The 24,143-nt window shown below is 43.8% G+C and overlaps 1 protein-coding gene across 6 annotated transcripts in view; it reads right to left on the minus strand.

Annotated features, from left to right (window-relative positions):
• The window catches only part of ABI3 (ABI family member 3), an 88,607-nt gene that overhangs the window by 38,139 nt on the left and 26,325 nt on the right, over positions 1-24,143 (minus strand). For 5 of the 6 annotated variants that reach the window (XM_069751508.1, XM_069751505.1, XM_069751507.1 and 2 more), the window contains 2 exons: positions 21,053-21,174; positions 6,695-6,808 (listed from right to left, as the gene is read on the minus strand). In XM_069751508.1, coding sequence (XP_069607609.1) covers positions 6,695-6,808; positions 21,053-21,174 — 236 coding nt within the window. The remainder of the gene's footprint in view (positions 1-6,694; positions 6,809-21,052; positions 21,175-24,143) is intronic. The other variant, XM_069751506.1, reaches the window with a different exon arrangement.

Raw genomic sequence — 24,143 nt, forward strand, 5'->3', positions numbered from 1 at the left:
GACCACATCTATAAAAGCAGAAGTTTTGTCAGTTTGCTGGTCTGGAACTGTCACGATACCTGGGTATTAATGCTGCAGGGAAAACTGCACCCAGCAACAACGGAGCTGAACCAGAAACCGGGTAACAAACATGAACACCAACGGGACCTTTCACATGAGACAGAGTGGCCAGGTAAAGCAGAAGGACCTACGATCATGTGACAGAGTGGGAGGCGGTCAGGGGGCGGAGCCAGACGCCGGAGAAACAGAGAAGGAACAAGCATAAAGAATAGTGAAAACAAGCCGAGGTCGTAGCCAGGAGATTACAAGATACCAACAGTGAGAGTCAGAGAATTGTCAGAAGCCAAGCCAAGGGTCAGTAATCCAGGAAAGCAAATAAAGCATGTGACAGCAAGACACAAAGCAAGCCAGCACACACACTACAGAGGTTAAGCATACAGACTGCAGAAAACCTACAGCTAACAAGGATACCAGGTTAGGAGCGAGTATAAATAGCCCTCCCATCTTGAAAGAGAGGCTAAGAACATTAACCCTTGAGAGTGCAAGACATAACATTGTCCTAACCATGACAGGAACATTTGGGTGTGCATTATTGCACTGTCAAGGAGAAGAGACATCATTCTGGTTACAGGACAATTTTTAATAAATTTGGAGTCCATCATTCACGACAGTTGACATCCAGGAGTGGACGTCCCAGCATATTCAAACAATTGCCAGACTGTCAGTCACCGTCATGACTGCAATGCTTGTGCAAAAAACACAAGAGCTAAAGCTCAGACTTAAAAGGCCTCAGCATATAAAATGTTCAAGTTCATGATAGTACATTTAGAAAAAGACTGAACAAGTTTGGCTTGACTGGAAGCTTTGCCAGGAGAAGGCCTCTTCTTCCTAAAAAAACATGGCAGCATGGCTAAGATTTGCAAAGTTGCATGTACAAAGCACAAGACCTCAGGAACAATGAGCCCAAATCATCAAGATCGGTGTTGTTCACGCTGGTCTTGATGAGGGGGTGTGCTGGAGTCAGACCCTCCTGATTCCTGTCAAGGTGCATGCCTCTTCATGTATCTGGAACCTCTGACGATTGGCATGCATATGTGGCACCCCAGGGTCCTGGTCGTCACAATAATGTCGCTTTCCTCATGGGGAGAGTGATGCTACGTTTGGAGGCAAGAAAGGATAACTGTAACCAGGTACCACAAACATGCAACACATTCACACTCCAGGCCGCCAGGGGGAGCTTTTGATCTTATTTACTAGGTGACTCCCTATATATATATATATATATATATACTGGTAGTCTGTGGAGATAGGTGAGAAAAGTTCCAGAGAGCAGTCTGAGGAGGATAGAGGGTTCACAGAGCTGTGCATGCCCCCAGAGTTGCAGCTCCCAAGAAAGAGACATTAAGAAAGCTGGATATGTTGCAGTGAGCGTGCAGGAAAGTAAAGCACAGGAGAGGTACCAGAGGGGGACCAGCCCCGAGCAGGCTGCCTCCTTCTGAGGTGCAGAAATCCGGTAGCCGGAACACTGATGTTGTAAGGACCTCCACGCCTTACATCAGAGATCGGCAGGACAACTTATTGCACATTACCTGTCCACACCCACACCCAGGAGGCACGGTGACACCCCACAGAGCCGGGTCAACTAAGAGACCCTATAAACAGGCTCAAGTCGCCAGTCATACGGGTTTTGTCCTATCCTATCCAGGGGACAGAGAGAGAGAGAGAGAGAGATAACATCTGTGAGGATCTTATGAGAAGCTTCTAGCAGTAAGGGACTACACCACTACAGCGCAAAGGAAGGCTTTTATTTTCCACCTGGATAAGGGGACTCTGGACTCTGGACCTGGAGTACTGGACTCTATTTGTGGTGTCCGGTACTCTAGTGATACTGTCTTACTGCATTGCAGGGATTTCCTGTTGTGTACCCTGTATTTGCCGGGGGATTTATGTTTTATTTCCCTGCATTACTTTTTCAGTATCACCATTACATCGTTTGAGAGGTGCTACAGTGTTTATATATCTTTTATAACATTGTTTTTTTTTTTTCTTTCCTCTCAGAGTACATTTGTAGCTCACAATATATGCCAGTGTATATATATCAGCCTTATTGTGATATTGTTGGTTCTCTAGCCTATAGCAGCACAGGTATTCTACTTTTATCTTCACTTGTTTTGTTGTTCTTTTTCTTGTTTTTTGTGGTGTTATTATTGGTGGTGGCTTCTTTTTGGAGGGATTCCTTTTTAGGGACTTCAGGGTCAGTCTTCGTTGAGCGGGGGCGCCACATCGTATCCCAGGGTGCCAACCTCCGCTGTCAGGTAGGGAATTTTCCAGGGACAGGCACATCTATCTTCCCTAGCCTTTTCATATATATTTGCATATTTTTTCTGGCATCTTTTTTGTATACCAGAGACCCTGCTCTCCTGTAGGATCCCTCTTACTGGTCTATTTGATATTTTTGATATTTTTTCTATATATTTTTAATTACTCAATTAAAATTCATCATTTTAGGTCTTGTGTCAGTTTTTTGGTTTTCTCTGCTTCATAAAGGAACCAGACTTATACCCCGAAGTCTTAGTGACCAGGCGTGATGTAGAGGCACACTTAATGGAGGGACACCCGGACAGGGACCTCTATCCTGGAGACAGTGTTACCTACACTCGATATTGGTGAGACAAGGGGTGGTACGCCCTCCATGTCCATACATGTGAACCCAAGGTCATAAAACCACCATCTCGGGGCCTGGAGCCATAGCCACCACCGGCTCCATACTACCCATCATCGCCCCCACCTGGCCAGGTGACCCCTGCACCAGTCACCATGTGCACAAAGGCCACGCAGACAAGAATTGGACAAACCCCAGTGGGCACCCAGACGCCTGTTCAGAGCGTAGACGAGCTGTATGTAGTACGTGGGGATCACCCAAATCCACAAGTATTGCCACAGCCCAAGTAAAATACGACCATCTTGAAAATGACTGTAAATAGTTAATTTAACTCTTTGCTGTTACCAAAAGTTTATTGAACCCGAACAGGGTTTACACTTAAAGGGGTCCCACGTTAAAAGGGATCCTCTGTTTGCCAAGTTCACTTACTTCACAAGTTTCATTTTGCTTAAAGACACTGGAGTCATGGACAGTGAATGGCTCACAAACTTTGCTCTTAAATAGTTGCACCTTTTTAAAGGTGCTTTCTACTGGTTTCACAAAGGAGCTTTTAAAGAGACTATATCTAATATTGCTTTGAAAGTTGTTTTGTTTTCCAGAGACCTGACGAAAAACCCCTTTTGCGCGGCAGGATTCCAGGTCTGGATACACGCCTTGTAGCCCGCCCAAGTCCAACATTGGGGGTTAATGACGGGTCCCTTGCTTCGTTGCTGCTGTTCTAGAGTTAATGATTTACTTGAATATTAATTGCACTACCTCAGTATTGAAAGAAAAGGGACTTGAATACTATTTGCGCCCTTAAAGGGAATGTTTACTTGTTGCATTTTCTTAAAGTGATAATGTTTGAAAGTTAGATAACATTGCATTATATATAGCAGTTTGTACATATGATAGTGAGCTAGTATAGTGAACCAGAGTAAATTGAAATCTTGAATACTGTATAGTAAATAAAAATAAAACTGAGACTTGAATTTAGACAGATAGCTATGAAGATAACTCATGATGATCTACTTTTGAATAAAATGAACGAGATGCAGTAAACCCGTGGGGGTTAGTCGAAAGTTTTGCACTTGAAGAAGAGTAAAGACAAAATGCTTGTTTTGCACTTTGAATCTGTAAGATAGTATACCAGTAGCGGGTAATAGCAATTCATAGTTAGTTATTGTATTGTTTTCTATTCCCAAAAGTATGCATACCTTGTAAATATGTTCTCGTAACGTTCAAGTGTCCTCACCTCCCATAAAGGGAAGCTCTAGTTTCCATAATATTAACTTGTTTTATAAGTTTACAGCATTCTAAAAATTGTATGTCTTTTTGCTTTAACATGTATTGTTGTTCTTCTTTTCCCAGTCCGGGAGTACTGGATTTAACGGGGGGGTGGGGGTTGTTGTGTGGCGCCCCAGGGTCCTGGTCATCACAGTAATGTTGCTTTCCTCATGGGGAGAGTGATGCTACGTTTGGAGGCAAGAAAGAATAAGTGTAACCAGGTACCACAAACATGCAACACATTCACACTCCAGGCCACCAGGGGGAGCTTATGTGACTCTATATATATATATATATATATATATATATATAGTCACCTAGTAAATAGTAGTAGTAAATAGTAGTATATATATATATATATATATATATATCTGGTAGTCTGTGGGGATAGGTGAGAAAAGTTCCAGAGAGCAGTCTGAGGAGGATAGAGGGTTCACAGAGCTGTGCATGCCCCCAGAGCTGCAGCTCCCAAGAAAGAGACATTAAGAAAGCTGCATATGTTGCAGTAAGCGTGCAGGAAAGTAAAGCACAGGAGAGGTACCAGACCTGAGCAGGCTGCCTTCTGAGATGCAGAAATCCGATAGCCAGAACACCAAGGTTGTAAGGACCTCCACGCCTTACATCAGAGACCGGCAGGACAGCTAATTGCACATTACCTGTCCGCTCCCACACCACACCCAGGAGGCACAGTGACACCCCACAGAACCGAGTCATCTAAGAGACCCTATAAACAGGCTCTACTCACCAGTCATGCGGGTTTTGTCCTATCCTATCCAGGGGACAGGGAGAGAGAGAGAGATACTGTAACATCTGTGAGGACCTTATGTGAAGCTTCTAACAGTAAGGGACTACACCACTACAGCGCAAAGGAAGGCTTCTATTTTCCACCCGGATAAGGGGACTCTGGACTTGCCTCCAAACCGGCCGGATCCTACCTGTCCTGTGATCTGGTGCCCTGGACTGTGGCTGCTGAAACCAACAGTAAACAAGGTAAAGAGACTGCAATCCTGTGTCCTTGTTCTTCTCTACCCCTCTCACCATACCACCATCTACACACTGGGAAGCCCTGGGGATATACTTCAGCTCTGGGAAGTTATTCCATCTAGCTGCCATAACATCACCGCAGCGGACCCCTTAAAGCAGCATCGGCCACCCTCACCGAATACCACAGGTGGCGTCACGAACAATAGACTTTTCCCTTATACATGAGCGACCCCCAGGGTCACGGACTGGGTCGCCACCGTGACATCCCCCTGTGAAGAACACCGGACCCGGTACCGAGTACCCCATGGTCCTGGCGGGGTGACTCACATATCAGTGCAATACGCCAGAAATCTCACTGCAGTCAGGTACTGGAGTGAGATTTCTGGCTTAGAGAATGCCACAGCACATCATGGATTATTGGGCACTTTGTGGTTATTGTGTTGACCATTAATGTCTCTGAATACCAGAAGTATCCTAGAGTCAAATATGAGGCCATCTATTCAAAAGCTAAAGCTTGGTCGCAACTGGGTCAGCAACTCTACATCAAAATGGCTCAAGAAGAAATGAATGAAGGTATTGTAATGGCAGATTCAAATTCCAGACCTTATTCTAATGACATCCTTTGGTTAGATCTTATGAGAGCTGTGCATAAACGAACGCCTAGAACCTCAGTGAGGTAATAAAGAAGATTGGTTAAAATTCCTCCAGAAAGATGTGAGAGACTGATAGTCATACAGAAAACAATTCCTTCAAGTTATTGCTGCTACAGGATGTTCTACAAACAATTGATTCATTGGGTGTACTTAATTTCCACACTCTGATTCTATACTTTGGCCTAGTTGATGGTAAATAAATAATGACACTGTAATTTGGGTCTAAGGGGTATCGTTTCTCCTTATGGAGAGTGACATACCATCTCTGGCTTGTCAAGGTAAGGAGGCTTATTCGCCATGCAATGCTCCTCTGGGAAATATAATATGCAAATTGCCTCTTCTGAGAGAAAGAGAACTTAAACTCTATAGCGCCACCTGTTGGAAATAGCGATCCTACAAGTCACAATCAACCCTTTAACGAGTCGTGCAATATGACTTAGGATAAAAGCCAAATCAATATCTCAATTCGCAGACACGGTGTTTCGGGCTGTTGGCCCTCGTCAGTGCGAAGCATGAGAACTAATTTGGCTAGGTGAGAGGCTCTGGACTGGGGTCTAAGGGGTAACGTTTCTCCTTATGGAGAGTGACATACCATCTCTGGCTTGTCAAGCTTTGTCATGCTTCACACTGACGAGGGCCAACAGCCCGAAACACCGTGTCTGCGAATTGAGATATTGATTTGGCTTTTATCCTAAGTCATATTGCACGACTCGTTAAAGGGTTGATTGTGACTTGTAGGATCGCTATTTCCAACAGGTGGCGCTATAGAGTTTAAGTCCTCTTTCTCTCAAAAGAGGCAATTTGCATACTGTGTAATTTTTCACTTGTTGATTTTCATCTCAGGTTACATTTACCTAATTGTGAGACCTTCTATGGATCAGATGTTTTTTTTTATTATGTCCTCTTAACATATAGAACTATAGAATTCAAAGAGGATGTACTCAGTTTTTCTGAGGACTGTATGCCATAATAGGAATCTGTGAGTTGTGTTATATACTATCTTTCCACTAGATGGTGACATACTACAGCACAATAAATAGGCGGCATGCACGGAGCGCAAAAGCTGGAAGGGTTGGCTTCAGTTTCCATCTTTTGGACTCTGCCTTTATTGCATTATTCATTAAATTACCTGTTATAATGGGAGCGGGGAACCACAGTGACCCATTCACGTCAGATTCTGGAGGAGGAGGAGGGGGAGGGAGGTCATTGCACAGCAAAGAATAAATGTCAGAGAAGTTGGAGCCTGAAAAATGAAGGAAATGAGAGTCAAAACTGAAATAGCGATGGGAAAATATAAAAACTCAAGCATAAGTAAAAGCAAGAAAGAGACATCTTTACATCCATTGTGCTTAGGACAGTTTCGCCAGTGGCGTATGTCGGGGACTGTAATCGGAAACATTTCTATAATAATAATCTTTATTTTTATATATGGCGCTAACATATTCCGCAGCGCTTTACAGTTGGCACACATAATCAGAGATGAAGGACTATAAACAGTATACTCAAGAGATTAGCGGCTGTCAGTCACTGCCATGACTTCAAGGATTAGATAAGAGCATTGTACTGGAACTTAACGGGGTTGTCCATGTATTTAGGATAGGTCATCATTATCAATCCATTGGGGTCTGACACCAAACACCCCCATTAATTGGCTGTTATTAGTGAACAGACAACGTACAATGGTGGTTTGAGTGATCAGTGGGGGATTTCAGCAGAGGTGGACGCTGACAGTGGAAGTTCCCTGTGTAGGATGTCTGTCACCCCCCCCCATGCCCCACCTGTGTATACACACGCACATACAAACACACACACAGCGATATACACATACACGTGCATATTCACATAAGGCACACACCCACATATATATATGACACACACATATATAGACATAGTAACATAGTAACATAGTAACATAGTTAGTAAGGCCGAAAAAAGACATTTGTCCATCCAGTTCAGCCTATATTCCGTCATAATAAATCCCCAGATCTACGTCCTTTTACAGAACCTAATAATTGTATGATACAATATTGTTCTGCTCCAGGAAGACATCCAGGCCTCTCTTGAACCCCTCGACTGAGTTCGCCATCACCACCTCCTCAGGCAAGCAATTCCAGATTCTCACTGCCCTAACAGTAAAGAATCCTCTTCTATGTTGGTGGAAAAACCTTCTCTCCTCCAGACGCAAAGAATGCCCCCTTGTGCCCGTCACCTTCCTTGGTATAAACAGATCCTCAGCGAGATATTTGTATTGTCCCCTTATATACTTATACATGGTTATTAGATCGCCCCTCAGTCGTCTTTTTTCTAGACTAAATAATCCTAATTTCGCTAATCTATCTGGGTATTGTAGTTCTCCCATCCCCTTTATTAATTTTGTTGCCCTCCTTTGTACTCTCTCTAGTTCCATTATATCCTTACTGAGCACCGGTGCCCAAAACTGGACACAGTACTCCATGTGCGGTCTAACTAGGGATTTGTACAGAGGCAGTATAATGCTCTCATCATGTGTATCCAGACCTCTTTTAATGCACCCCATGATCCTGTTTGCCTTGGCAGCTGCTGCCTGGCACTGGCTGCTCCAGGTAAGTTTATCATTAACTAGGATCCCCAAGTCCTTCTCCCTGTCAGATTTACCCAGTGGTTTCCCGTTCAGTGTGTAATGGTGATATTGATTCCCTCTTCCCATGTGTATAACCTTACATTTATCATTGTTAAACCTCATCTGCCACCTTTCAGCCCAAGTTTCCAACTTATCCAGATCCATCTGTAGCAGAATACTATCTTCTCTTGTATTAACTGCTTTACATAGTTTTGTATCATCTGCAAATATCGATATTTTACTGTGTAAACCTTCTACCAGATCATTAATGAATATGTTGAAGAGAACAGGTCCCAATACTGACCCCTGCGGTACCCCACTGGTCACAGCGACCCAGTTAGAGACTATACCATTTATAACCACCCTCTGCTTTCTATCACTAAGCCAGTTACTAACCCATTTACACACATTTTCCCCCAGACCAAGCATTCTCATTTTGTGTACCAACCTCTTGTGCGGCACGGTATCAAACGCTTTGGAAAAATCGAGATATACCACGTCCAATGACTCACCGTGGTCCAGTCTATAGCTTACCTCTTCATAAAAACTGATTAGATTGGTTTGACAGGAGCGATTTCTCATAAACCCATGCTGATATGGAGTTAAACAGTTATTCTCATTGAGATAATCCAGAATAACATCCCTCAGAAACCCTTCAAATATTTTACCAACAATAGAGGTTAGACTTACTGGCCTATAATTTCCAGGTTCACTTTTAGAGCCCTTTTTGAATATTGGCACCACATTTGCTATGCGCCAGTCCTGCGGAACAGACCCTGTCGCTATAGAGTCACTAAAAATAAGAAATAATGGTTTATCTATTACATTACTTAGTTCTCTTAGTACTCGTGGGTGTATGCCATCCGGACCCGGAGATTTATCTATTTTAATCTTATTTAGCCGGTTTCGCACCTCTTCTTGGGTTAGATTGGTGACCCTTAATATAGGGTTTTCATTGTTTCTTGGGATTTCACCTAGCATTTCATTTTCCACCGTGAATACCGTGGAGAAGAAGGTGTTTAATATGTTAGCTTTTTCCTCGTCATCTACAACCATTCTTTCCTCACTATTTTTTAAGGGGCCTACATTTTCAGTTTTTATTCTTTTACTATTGATATAGTTGAAGAACAGTTTGGGATTAGTTTTACTCTCCTTAGCAATGTGCTTCTCTGTTTCCTTTTTGGCAGCTTTAATTAGTTTTTTAGATAAAGTATTTTTCTCCCTATAGTTTTTTAGAGCTTCAATGGTGCCATCCTGCTTTAGTAGTGCAAATGCTTTCTTTTTACTGTTAATTGCCTGTCTTACTTCTTTGTTTAGCCACATTGGGTTTTTCCTATTTCTAGTCCTTTTATTCCCACAAGGTATAAACCGCTTACACTGCCTATTTAGGATGTTCTTAAACATTTCCCATTTATTATCTGTATTCTCATTTCTGAGGATATTGTCCCAGTCTACCAGATTAAGGGCATCTCTAAGCTGGTCAAACTTTGCCTTCCTAAAGTTCAGTGTTTTTGTGACTCCCTGACAAGTCCCCCTAGTGAAAGACAGGTGAAACTGTACAATATTGTGGTCGCTATTTCCTAAATGCCCAACCACCTGCAGATTTGTTATTCTGTCAGGTCTATTAGATAGTATTAGGTCTAAAAGTGCTGCTCCTCTGGTTGGATTCTGCACCAATTGTGAAAGATAATTTTTCTTGGTTATTAGCAGAAACCTGTTGCCTTTATGGGTTTCACAGGTTTCTGTTTCCCAGTTAATATCCGGGTAGTTAAAGTCCCCCATAACCAGGACCTCATTATGGGTTGCAGCTTCATCTATCTGCATTACAGAATCAAATGCATTTACACATTATGAACATGTGCTACATGTATTATGCAGGTATATATGCAGTACATGTGTAAGAGTATGGCAGAACACCCCGTGAAGATGTTATTGATGGAATTTACTAAATTGTTGATTTTTATGTGTTTGATAATAGTTGATGTGAGTGTTAATGTATTATTGCTGCTTCTTATGAAAATATGTTGGGGAAAGTGGAATTAACATTGTAGCTGCAGAGCACAGAGAAGTTGAAGGGAATCTGCCATGTGAAAAAAATGGTATTAGCTTGGATGTATGGGGTTAATCTGCAGGTTAATAGCATTCTGAAGGCATGATGCGGCTGCCACTCTAAGACCATGGCTGCCAGGAAGAAATGACCTTTATTTCACCTGGCAGCCTACAGCTTTCAGTCATAGAGGGGCGGCAGGGTCGACTTCTGTCACCTCTTGGTACATAGTGAGCAGCAGCTATAACCACGCCCTGACACTGACTGACAGCCAACTCAGCGCTGATGCAATGTAGAGCCAGTAGTCAATGTCTAGGATGTGGTTACAGAGGCAACGCACTATGTACCAAGCAGCGGCTGAAACCACACTGGAAATGCCTCTATGACTGAAGCAGCACACTCAGAATGCTATTAACCCCATATCTGCAGGTTTATAGCGTTTTTTCACAACAAGTTCCCTTGAACACTTGGCCTAGCCCTGTACCAGGGAGGAGATTAGGGGTGCAAAGAGGGGATGCTTCACGGTTAGTTAGTGGTTGGTGTAACACGGAGAAGCAAGAAGTGTAGCCGCATACTAGGTGCGTTCAAAGAAGAAGAATTCTGAAGTAGCAAACCTTAAATAGTACCTATATCAGTGGCAGTCTGGATATTAATACGAACATAACATCCAGGATCCTGGAAAGTGGAACAGACAAGGAAGGAGAACTCAGCTGTCGTAAGTACAGCCAAGAACCAAAGATATAGCGGGGAGTTTGTGGGGACCCTGGACAGCTGGAGGAGTGGGGCTAAAGAAGCAACATGCAGGCCGGACTTGGAAGCATTAGTTACAGAAGAACAGACTTCACAGTCTGGGGTATGGCTTCCGCACGGAAGTGGGCTTTGGTCACTAAAGGTCTAATAGAAAGCAGAATGGAGTATTCAAGTCAGGCATGCTGTATTGCAGAAATGTTATTTACAAGTAACGTGCTGCCATATGAAACAGATATGTCTGTACCTCTGTGTATAACAGTAGATGTGAAAGCCAAGCTTTGTACCTGATACCTTCTGTATATATGATACAGCAGTTTCACCAGAAAAGTTAACTTAATTTTCACAAGATGAACAGAATGCTTCATTGCTATTGATTGTTTTACATCATGATTTCCTTTGTCATCTGAGGGTATGTAGTGGAAAACATCTGAAGGGAGTAACATCACACAAAGTCCTAGAGGAACCCATGTCACTGGTGCTTAGGGTCACAATAGAATATATTAGCCTATGCGACCCTTAGGCTAGGTTCATATTGCGTTAGTGCAACCCGTTTAGCGCTAGCGCTAGCGGGTTGCGCTAACGCAATGTTTTTAATGGGGCCGCGTCCCGGGGTCGCGGTAACGTCCCCGCTCTCGCAGATCCCCGATCTGCAAGAGCGGGGAACGGACCGCGGGCGCGCCTCGGACGCTGCAAGCAGCGTCCGCGGCGCGCCAGGAAACACCGGCGCGTCGCATAGCGCGTGCCGAACATGGCACGCGCTAGTGCTGCGCGTTCCCATTGCTGTGAATGGGCGCGCTAACGGACGCGTTGCACGGCGTTAATTTCGCCGTGCAACGCTGTCCGTTAGCGCTTTCCCATTAACGCAATATGAACCCAGCCTTATACATACATATATACACACATATACACAAGCATTTATAAAATATGCATATAACATGCATATATACATATTACACATGCATTTGCACTAAAATTATTTTGGTTTTTACCTTCCATATTCATACCATAACTGTACCAGTCATAGATTTTTATCTTTGAGGTCTAGCTTTTACAGGACAGGCACCAAAAAAATGCACAAAAATGCACAAAAAATGTAAAAACATATATATACAGTTACGTCCATATATATTTGGACAGATACAACATTTTTCTAATTTTGGTTATAGACATTACCACAATGAATTTTAAACAAAACAATTCAGGTGCAGTTGAAGTTCAGACTTTCAGCTTTCATTTGAGGGTATCCACATTAAAATTGGATGAAGGGTTTAGGAGTTTCAGCTCCTTAACATGTGTCACCCTGTTTTTAAAGGGACCAAAAGTAATTGGACAATTGACTCCAAGGCTACTTCATGGACAGGTGTGGACAATCCCTTCGTTATTTCATTCTCAAATAAGCAGATAAAAGGCCTGGAGTTGATTTGAGGTGTGGTGCTTGCATTTGGAAGGTTTTGCTGTCAAGTAAAAATGCGGTCAAAGGAGCTCTCCTTGCAGGTGAAACAAGCCATCCTTAAGCTGCAGAAACAGAAAAAACCCATCCGAGAAATTGCTACAATATTAGGAGTGGCAAAATCTACAGTTTGGTACATCCTGAGAAAGAAAGAAAGCACTGGTGAACTCATCAATGCAAAAAGACCAGTGGTGGATGATCGCAGAATAATCTCCATGGTGAAGAGAAACCCCTTCACAACAGCCAACCAAGTGAACAACACTCTCCAGGAGGTAGGCGTATCAATATCCAAATCTACCATAAAGAGAAGACTGCATGAAAGTAAATACAGAGGGTTCACTGCACGGTCCAAGCCACTCATAAGCATCAAGAATAAAAAGGCTCGACTGGACTTTGCTAAAAAACATCTAAAAAAGCCAGCACAGTTCTGGAAGAACATTCTTTGGACAGATGAAACCAAGATCAACCTCTACCAGAATGATGGAAATAGAAAAGTATAGCGAAGGCGTGGTACAGCTCATGATCCAAAGCATACCACATCATCTGTAAAACACGGCGGAGGCAGTGTGATGGCTTGGACATGCATGGCTACCAGTGGCACTGGGTCACTAGTATCTATTTATGATGTGACACAAGACAGAAGCAGCCGAATGAATTTTGAGGTATTCAGAGCCATACTGAGTGCTCAGATCCAGCCAAATGCAGCCAAACTGATTGGTCGTCGTTTCATACTACAGATGGACAATGACCCAAAACATAAAGCCAAAGCAACCCAGGAGTTTATTAAAGCAAAGAAGTGGAGTGGAATATTGTTGAATGGCCAAGTCAGTCACCTGATCTCAACTCAATTGAGCATGCATTTCACTTGTAAAAGACTAAACTTCAGACAGAAAGGCCCACAAACAAACAGCAACTGAAAACCACCGCAGTGAAGGCCTGGCAGAGCATCAAGAAGGAGGAAACACAACGTCTGGTGATGTCCATGAATTCAAGACTTCAGGCAGTCATTGCCAACCAAGCACTAAAAATGAACATTTTATTCAAAATTATTGAATCTGTCCAATTACTTTTGGTCCCATTAAAAACAGGGTGGCACATGTTAAGGAGCTGAAACTTCTACACCCTTCATCCAATTTTAATGTGGATACCCTCAAATGAAAGCTGAAAGTCTGAACTTCAACTGCATCTGAATTGTTTTGTTTAAGATTCATTGTGGTAATGTCTATAACCAAAATTAGAAAAATGCTGTACATATATCTATAATATAAAGCTGGGAGCATCACTCTGTCTGAAGCCTTTATAGACTGGACCCCACAGAGTGATGTAGCCAAGGAGATCACGGTATGCCTACCCAGCACAGCGAGAGAGATGCGCGCGGCCAAGGAGATCGCGGCATGCGTAAGCACTGAACGCATACCGCAATCTCTCCGGCACCTGCAGCTCTTCCTGTGTTCAGCAGTCACGTGGTACCTCTCATTAAAGTAATGAATATGGACGCGACTCCACTCCCATAGAGGTGGAGCGCATATTCATTATTTTAATGAGCGGCACCATGTGACTGCTCAGCACTGGGAAGGAGCTGTAGGCCCGGGATGACTGAGAAGCAGGGATGTGCCAGGATGGGGTGAGTATGACAAGGGAGGGTGAGCCATGCTATATTCACCTGTCCCCGTTCCACCGCCGCGCTGTGTCTTTCGCATCCTCTGGCTGTGACGTTCAGGTTACAGGGCACGATGACGTGGTTAGTGCGTGCCCTCTGACTGAACAATCACAGCCAGAGGACCTGGAAAACACAGCGGCGTGCGGCGGTGGAATGGGGAAAGGTGAATATCGCAAGTGCCGTGGGCCTGAGCCAGCGGCAACACCGGCACCTGACCCCCATAGCATGCCGGTGTCCCCTCCTGCTCAGGCCCCTGACACTCGGCGCCCAGCGGTGAGAGGTGAGTATGTCTTTTTTTTTTAATCGCAGCAGCATATGGGGCATATTATGCTATGGAGCATCTTATAGGTCCATCAACCTTTATGGAGCAGCATATGGGGCATATCATGCTATGGAGCATCGTATAGGGCCATCAACCTTTATGGAACAGCATATTGATCATCTTATGGGGCAATCAACCTTTATGGAGCAGCATGTGGGGCATATTATGCTATGGAGCATCTTATAGAGCCATCAACCTTTATGGAGCAGCATATGCGGCATATTATTGTATGGAGCATCTTATGGGGCCATCATTAACCTTTGTGCAGCATTACATGGGGCTTTTTTTTTAATATGGAGCATCTTATGGGGCCATTATTAACCTTTGTGCAGCATTATATGGGGCATATTTTTGTATAGAGCATCTTATGGGGCCCATCATGAACTTTATAGAGCATTATATGGAGCATATTTTGTATGGAGCGTGTTATGGGGCCCATCATGAACTATATGGAGCATTATATGGGGCGTATTTTGAATGGAGCATCTTATAGGGCCCATCATGAACTTTATGGAGCATCTTATGGGGCCCATCATGAACTTTATGGAGCATTATATGGGGCGTAATTTGTATGGAGCAACTTATGGGGCTCCTGATTCAATATTCAATTCAAAAACATTTAACCTACTGATGTCCCAATCAATTTCACTTTTATAGGTATCTATTTTTATTTTTGAAATTTACCAGTAGCTGCTACATCACCCACCCTAGGCTTATACTCGAGTAAATAAGTTTTCCTATTTTTTTGTGGCAAAATTAGGGTTCTCGGCTTATACCCGAGTATATACGGTACCTATCTGGTATTGCTGCAGGGTCTCTTCAGGCCGGAGGCCGGGACATGAATCCTCTATCGGAAATGGTGCATGCGTATAGTGCACTTCAGGCGACATTTTGTAAGTTATGCATCCGGGGATGAGGATTGTGGCCCAGGAGGGTTGTGGCGCCGGAATCGGCACCTGCACAGTCTGCACTTTCCGGCGCCATTTTTAGATACTGAATCTATATATAAAATACGTCACAGGAGCAATGCAGCCACTTTCTACTGAATATATATAGAAAATACATCAGCGCAGCAGGCCAGTGACTTTTTGCTGCACATGACGGAATAAGGGCGCAGGATGTGAGCAGCACATTACAGAATGGGGGTGCAGGATGAGAGCAGCACATGACAGAATGGGGGCACATGATGGGAGCAGCACATTACAGAATGGGGGCGCAGGATGGGAACACCACATGACAGGATGGGGGCGTAGGATGAGAGCAGCACATGACAGGATGGGGGCGTAGGATGGGTGCAGCACATGACAGAATGGGGGTGCAGGATGGGAGCAGCACATGACAAGATGGAGGAGCAGGATGGGAGCAGCACATGACAGGGTGTGAGCACCACATGACAGGATGGATGGGGACGCAGGATGAGAGCACCACATGACAGGATGGGGGTGCAGAATTGGAGTAGCACATACCAGAATAGGGGTGCAGGATGGAAGCACCACATGACAGGATGGGGGTGCAGGATGGGAGCATCACATGACAGGATTGGGGTGCAGAAACGGAGCACATGACAGGATTGGGGCACAGGATGGGAGCACATGACAGGATGAGGGCACAGGAAGAGAGTAGCACATGACAAGATGGAGGCACACAAAACAGAATGATGGCGCAGGATGGGGGCTGCACATGACAGGAAGGGGGTGCAGGATGGGAGTAGCATACGACAGGATGGGGGCGCAAAATGGTAGCACATGACAAGATTAGGGCACAGGATGTAAGCAGCACATACCAGGATGGAGACCATATACCAATATAAATGTAGAACGGGTTCAATAGCTAGTATAAATATATATATATATATATATATATGTATATATATATATACACTAGCTATTATAGCTAGTATAAATATATATATATACAGTTAGGGCCAGAAATATTTGGACAGTGACACAATTTTCGCGAGTTGGGCTCTGCATGCCACCACATTGGATTTGAAATGAAACCTCTACAACAGAATTCAAGTGCAGATTGTAACGTTTAATTTGAAGGGTTGAACAAAAATATCTGATAGAAAATGTAGGAATTGTACACATTTCTTTACAAACACTCCACATTTTAGGAGGTCAAAAGTAATTGGACAAATAAACATAACCCAAACAAAATATTTTTATTTTCAATATTTTGTTGCAAATCCTTTGGAGGCAATCACTGCCTTAAGTCTGGAACCCATGGACATCACCAAACGCTGGGTTTCCTCCTTCTTAATGCTTTGCCAGGCCTTTACAGCCGCAGCCTTCAGGTCTTGCTTGTTTGTGGGTCTTTCCGTCTTAAGTCTGGATTTGAGCAAGTGAAATGCATGCTCAATTGGGTTTAGATCTGGAGATTGACTTGGCCATTGCAGAATGTTCCACTTTTTGGCACTCATGAACTCCTGGGTAGCTTTGGCTGTATGCTTGGGGTCATTGTCCATCTGTACTATGAAGCGCCGTCCAATCAACTTTGCAGCATTTGGCTGAATCTGGGCTGAAAGTATATCCCGGTACACTTCAGAATTCATCCAGCTACTCTTGTCTGCTCTTATGTCATCAATAAACACAAGTGACCCAGTGCCATTGAAAGCCATGCATGCCCATGCCATCACGTTGCCTCCACCATGTTTTACAGAGGATGTGGTGTGCCTTGGATCATGTGCCGTTCCCTTTCTTCTCCAAACTTTTTTCTTCCCATCATTCTGGTACAGGTTGATCTTTGTCTCATCTGTCCATAGAATACTTTTCCAGAACTGAGCTGGCTTCTTGAGGTGTTTTTCTGCAAATTTAACTCTGGCCTGTCTATTTTTGGTATTGATGAATGGTTTGCATCTAGATGTGAACCCTTTGTATTTACTGTCATGGAGTCTTCTCTTTACTGATGACTTAGAGACAGATACACCTACTTCACTGAGAGTGTTCTGGACTTCAGTTGATGTTGTGAACGGGTTCTTCTTCACCAAATTAAGTATGCGGCGATCATCCACCACTGTTGTCATCCGTGGACGCCCAGGCCTTTTTGATTTCCCAAGCTCACCAGTCAATTCCTTTTTTCTCAGAATGTACCCAACTGTTGATTTTGCTACTCCAAGCATGTCTGCTATCTCTCTGATGGATTTTTGCTTTTTTTTCAGCCTCAGGATGTTCTGCTTCACCTCAATTGAGAGTTCCTTTGACCGCATGTTGTCTGCTCACAGCAACAGCTTCCAAATGCAAAACCACACACCTGGAATCCACCCCTGACCTTTTAACTACTTCATTGATTACAGGTTAACGAGGGAGACGCCTTCAGAGTTAATTGCAGCCCTTAGAGTCCATTGTCCAATTACTTTTGGTCCCTTGAAAAAGAGGACGCTATGCATTACAGAGCTATGATTCCTAAACCCTTTCTCCGATTTGGATGTGGAAACTATCATATTGCAGCTGGGAGTGTGCACTTTCAGCCCATATTACATATATAATTGTATTTCTGAACATGTTTTTGTAAACAGCTAAAATAACAAAACTTGTGTCACTGTCCAAATATTTCTGGCCCTAACTGTATATATATATATATATATATATATATATACACTAGCTATTGAACCCGTTCTACGCCCGGGTGGTGAGCATTTATATTGGTATATGGTCTCCATCCTGTCATGTGCTGCTCCATCCTGTGTTCCCATCCTGTCATGTGCTGCTCCATCCTGCGTCCCCTTCCTGTCATGTGCTGCTCCATCCTGCGTCCCCATCCTGTCATGTGCTGCTCCATCCTGCGTCCCCATCCTGTCATGTGCTGCTCCATCCTGCGTCCCCATCCTGTCATGTGCTGCTCCATCCTGCGTCCCCATCCTGCCATGAGCTGCTCCATCCTAGGCCCCCATCCTGTCATGTGCTGCTCCATCCTGCGTCCCCATCCTGCCATGAGCTGCTCCATCCTGCGCCCCCATCCTGTCATGTGCTGCTCCATCCTGCGTCCCCATCCTGTCATGTGCTGCGACATCCTGCGTCCCCATCCTGTCATGAGCTGCTCCATCCTGTGCCCCCATCCTGTCATGAGCTGCTCCATCCTGCGTCCCCATCCTGTCATGTGCTGCTCCATCCTGCGCCCCCATCCTGTCATGTGCTGCTCCATCCTGCGTCCCCATCCTGTCATGTGCTGCTCCATCCTGCGTCCCCATCCTGTCATGAGCTGCTCCATCCTGCGCCCCCATCCTGTCATGAGCTGCTCCATCCTGCGTCCCCATCCTGTCATGTGCTGCTCCATCCTGCGTCCCCATCCTGTCATGTGCTGCTCCATCCTGCGTCGCCATCCTGTCATGTGCTGCTCCATCCTGCGTCCCCATCCTGTCATGTGCTGCTTCCATCCTGCACCCCCGTTCTGTCATGTGCGGATCCTGTGCACATGCTACCTGATTCCTTTCCGCCGCCATTTTCTTGGTCCTCCTGCTGCCGGAATCGGCGCCTGCGCAGTCCGCGCTTTCCGGCGCCATTTTGTTGAAGACACATTGCAGTGTGTCTTCAAGAAAATGGCGCCGGAAAGCGCGGACTGTGCAGGCGCCGATTCCGGCAGCAGGAGGACCAAGAAAATGGCGGCGGAAAGTTATCAGGTGGCGTAAGTAACAAATTGCTGTGGCATGAACTGCCACAGCATCATCAGGTGTCCCCACGTCACGGATCATAAATGTCCCCCTGCTCCCGGCAGTCCGCGCTTTCCGGCGCCATTTTTTTTTTCCTGACACTGGCTATAATGTAACGCTAGGAGCATCGCGCCTGCGCAGTCTATAAAGGCTTCAAACAGAGTGACGCTCCCAGCGTTATATTATATATATATATATATATATATACAGTTAGGTCCATATATATTTGGACAGAGACAACATTTTTCTCATTTTGGTTACAGACATTACCACAATGAATTTTAAACAAAACAATTCAGATGCAGTTGAAGTTCAGACTTTCAGCTTTCATTTGAGGGTATCCACATTAAAATTGGATGAAGGGTTTAGGAGTTTCAGCTCCTTAACATGTGCCACCCTGTTTTTAAAGGGACCAAAAGTAATTGGACAATTGACTCCGAGGCTATTTCATGGACAGGTGTGGGCAATCCCTTCGTTATGTCATTCTCAATTAAGCAGATAAAAGGCCTGGAGTTGATTTGAGGTGTGGTGCTTGCATTTGGAAGGTTTTGCTGTGAAGTAAACATGCGGTTAAAGGAGCTATCCATGCAGGTGAAACAAGCCATCCTTAAGCTGCGAAAACAGAAAAAACCCATCCGAGAAATTGCTACAATATTAGGAGTGACAAAATCTACAGTTTGGTACATCCTGAGAAAGAAAGAAAGCACTGGTGAACTCATCAATGCAAAAAGACCTGGGCACCAACGGAATACAACAGAGGTGGATGATCGCAGAATAATCTCCATGGTGAAGAGAAACCCCTTCACAACAGCCAACCAAGTGAACAACACTCTCCAGGAGGTCGGCGTATCAATATCCAAATCTACCATAAAGAGAAGACTGCAGAAAAGTAAATACAGAGGGTTCACTGCACGGTGCAAGCCACTCATAAGCATCAAGAATAAAAAGGCTCGACCGGACTTTGCTAAAAAACATCTAAAAAAGCCAGCACAGTTCTGGAAGAACATTCTTTGGACAGATGAAACCAAGAACAACCTCTACCAGAATGATGGAAAGAGAAAAGTATGGCGAAGGCGTGGTAAAGCTCATGATCCAAAGCATACCACATCATCTGTAAAACATGGCAGAGGCAGTGTGATGGCTTGGGCATGCATGGCTGCCAGTGGCACTGGGTCACTAGTGTTTATTGATGATGTGACACAGGACAGAAGCAGCCGAATGAATTCTGAGGTATTCAGAGCCATACTGTGTGCTCAGATTCAGCCAAATGCAGCCAAACTGATTGGTCGTCATTTCATACTACAGATGGACAATGACCCAAAACATAAAGCCAAAGCAACCCATGAGTTTATTAAAGCAAAGAAGTGGAATATTCTTGAATGGCCAAGTCAGTCACCTGATCTCAACCCAATTGAGCATGCATTTCACTTGTTAAAGACGAAACTTCAGACAGAAAGGCCCACAAACAAACAGCAACTGAAAACCACCGCAGTGGAGGCCTGGCAGAGCATCAAAAAGGAGGAAACACTGTGTCTGGTGATGTCCATGAGTTCAAGACTTCAGGTAGTCATTGCCAACAAAGGGTTTTCAACCAAGTACTAGAAATGAACATTTTATTTAAAATTATTTAATCTGTCCAATTACTTTTGGTCCCTTTAAAAACAGGGTGGCACATGTTAAGGAGCTGAAACTCCTAAACCCTTCATCCAATTTTACTGTGGATACCCTCAAATGAAAGCTGAAAGTCTGAATTTCAACTGCATCTGAATTGTTTTGCTTAAAATTCATTGTGGTAATGTCTATAACAAAAATTTGAAAAATGTGGTCTCTGTCCAAATATATATGGACCTAACTGTATATATATATATATAACACCAAAAACTGATTCAAATAATAGGCAATTTCCTGATGATAGCTTTCCTTTAAGACCAATTTCACCTGGTTGTACAGCAATGTGACATATCGATTATAGATAGTAAACTCATCCCAGATATCACACATCTCCACTTACCTGTCTCTAGTGATCGTTGGCTCTGAAGTGTAGAAGATTCTTGGTACTCAGGTGGGGGCAAAGGTAAGTCACCATTTATTTCAGTAGAATAAGCGAAATTAGGAGAAATTGTATCCGGACTTCTGTATTAATAAAGCAAATAAATACTTGTCACTTAATGTCCTTGTAGAGTAATAGGAGGAGATATAGGGGGTTATTTGGAGTAATAGGAGGAGATATAGGGGAGGTTATATGGAGTAATAGGAGGAGATATAGGGAGGTTATATGGAGTAATAGGAGGAGATATAGGGGGTTATTTGGAGTAATAGGAGGAGATATAGGGGGTTATATGGAGTAATAGGGGGAGATATAGGGGAGGTTATATGGAGTAATAGGAGATATAGGGGTTATATGGAGTAATAGGAGGAGATATAGGGAGGTTATATGGAGTAATAGGAGGAGATATAGGGAGGTTATATGGAGTAATAGGAGGAGATATAGGGAGGTTATATGGAGTAATAGGAGGAGATATAGGGAGATTATATGGAGTAATAGGAGGAGATATAGGGAGGTTATATGGAGTAATAGGAGGAGATATAGGGAGGTTATATGGAGTAATAGGAGGAGATATAGGGAGGTTATATGGAGTAATAGGAGGAGATATAGGGAGGTTATATGGAGAAATAGGAGGAGATATAGAGAGGTTATATGGAGTAATAGAAGGAGATATAGGGAGAGGAAAGGTTAGACACTTTTCCTGAACACTTTGGAGTTACGCTGTGGGACAGCATCACACTGGTATATGTGTATAGTACAAACATATACACACATAGAAAAAGAGAAGCGTCAAGCTATATAAAGGGGACCACCACTTGAATATAAAAGTATACATTTTATTAATCAACTAAGGAAACAACAACACCACTCTATTAAAAACAATTGCAACCAAAACCCAATTTCATTTGGGTTTTGGTTTTAATTGTTTTTAATAGAGTGGTGTTTTTGTTTCCTTAGTTGATTAATAAAATTTATACTTTTATATTCACGTGGTGGTCCCCTTTATATAGCTTGACGCTTCTCTTTTTCTATGTGCATACTCCTTTTAGGTCAAGCTTGGGTTGACCCCCTTATTGCAATTTTTGGCTATTTTGCATTGATGGTGCCCTCCATCTCTTGTTTATACAAACATATACACATGTGGTCAAAATTGTTGGTACCCTCATTTAATGGCAGAAAAACCCACAATGGTCACAGAAATAAATTGAATCTGACAAAAATAAAAATAAATAAAAAAAGTCTATGAAAATGAACAAATGAAAGTCAGACATTGCTTTTCAACCATGCTTCCACAGAATTTAAAAAAAATAAAACTCATGAAATAGGCCAGGACAGAAATGATGGTACCCTTAACTTAATCTTTTGTTGCACAACCTTTCGAGGTCATTACTGCAATCAAATGATTCCTGTAATTGTCAATGAAACTTCTGCACCTCTCGACAGGTATTTTGGCCCACTCCTCAAGAGCAAACTGCTCCAGTTGTCTCGTGTTTGAAGGTTTGCCTTTTCCAGATGGCATGTTTCAGCTCTTTCCAGTGATGCTCAATGGGATTTAGGTCAGGGCTCATAGAAGGCCACTTCAGAATAGTCCATTGTTTTCCTCTTAGCCATTTTTGAGTGTTTTTAGCTTTGTGTTTTGGGTCATTATCCTGTTGCAAGAACCATGACCTGCGACTGAGACCAAGCTTTCTGACACTGGGCAGCACATTTCTCTTTAGAATCCCTTGATAGTCTTGAGATGTACCCTACACAGTTTCTAGACACCCTGTGCCAGATGCTGCCAAGCAGCCCCAGAACATAACAGAGCCTCCTCCATGTTTCACAGTAGGGACAATGTTCTTTTTGCTAGATGAAGCAGCACCTTCTACATGCAGAAAGACCCGACACAGACAAAGGCAGCCCTGGCACACTATGCAAACACGCTTTCTTCAGCTTTGCTCAAGGTGTGCAGAGTGGCAGTGGAGAAAATCTCTCTTAGCAGAAGACTTCATCCACTATAAGTTCATGCTCAAAACCTATAACTCTGCCCTTTATCTGGTCAAACAATCCTACTTCACCACCCTCATCACCTCACTATCCAACAACTCAAAATGACTTTTTGAAACCTTAAACTCCCTCCAGAAACCTAAAGTACAGGCCCCCATCACCAACCTCAGCAGTGAAGATCTGGCCACTTATTTCTCAGAAAAAATCAACCACATCCATCAGAATATCTCAGCGCAATCTCCTCAGTGCCTGGATCCCCTTCCCTGCCGCACCTCAAGCTCACTGGACATCTTTGAGCCTGTTTCAGAAGAAGAAGTTTCCAAGCTCCTCGCTTCTGCTCGGCTTACAACCTGCAACAGTGACCCCATTCCTTCACATATCCTCTCACCAGTGGTCACCACTCACCTGACTAAAATATTTAACCTCTCTCTTTCTTCCGGTATCGTTCCCTCCTCATTTAAACATGCCATCATAACCCCTTTACTTAAAAAGCCATCCCTGGACCAGAACTGCACTGCTAACTACAGACCTGTCTCTAACCTTTCCTTCATCTCTAAACTCCTGGAACGCTTGGTCCACTCCCGTCTGATCCGCTATCTCTCGGATAACTCTCTTCTTGACCCCTTACAATCTGGTTTCCGCTCTTTACACTCCACTGAAACTGCACTCACTAAAGTCTCTAATGACCTAATAACAGCTAAATCCATAGGTCATTGCTCTCTGCTGATTCTCCTTGATCTCTCTGCCACATTTGACACTGTGGATCACCAGTTCCTCCTCACTATGCTCCGCTCCATAGGCCTCAAAGACACAGCCCTCTCCTGGTTCTCCTCCTACCCCTCTCTGTCCGCTCATTCACTGTATCTTTTGCCAGCTGCTCCTCCTCTCCTCGTCTCCTTAGGCTACTTTCACACTAGCGTTAACTGCAATCCGTCACAATGCGTCGTTTTGCAGAAAAAACGCATCCTGCAAAAGTGTTTGCAGGATGCGTTTTTTCTCCATTGACCAACATTACGCGACACATTGCGACGGATTGCCACACGTCGCAACCATCGCGCGACGGTTGCGC

The sequence above is a fragment of the Ranitomeya imitator genome, chromosome 2, assembly GCF_032444005.1.
Source record: "Ranitomeya imitator isolate aRanImi1 chromosome 2, aRanImi1.pri, whole genome shotgun sequence".
NCBI lineage: Eukaryota > Metazoa > Chordata > Amphibia > Anura > Dendrobatidae > Ranitomeya > Ranitomeya imitator.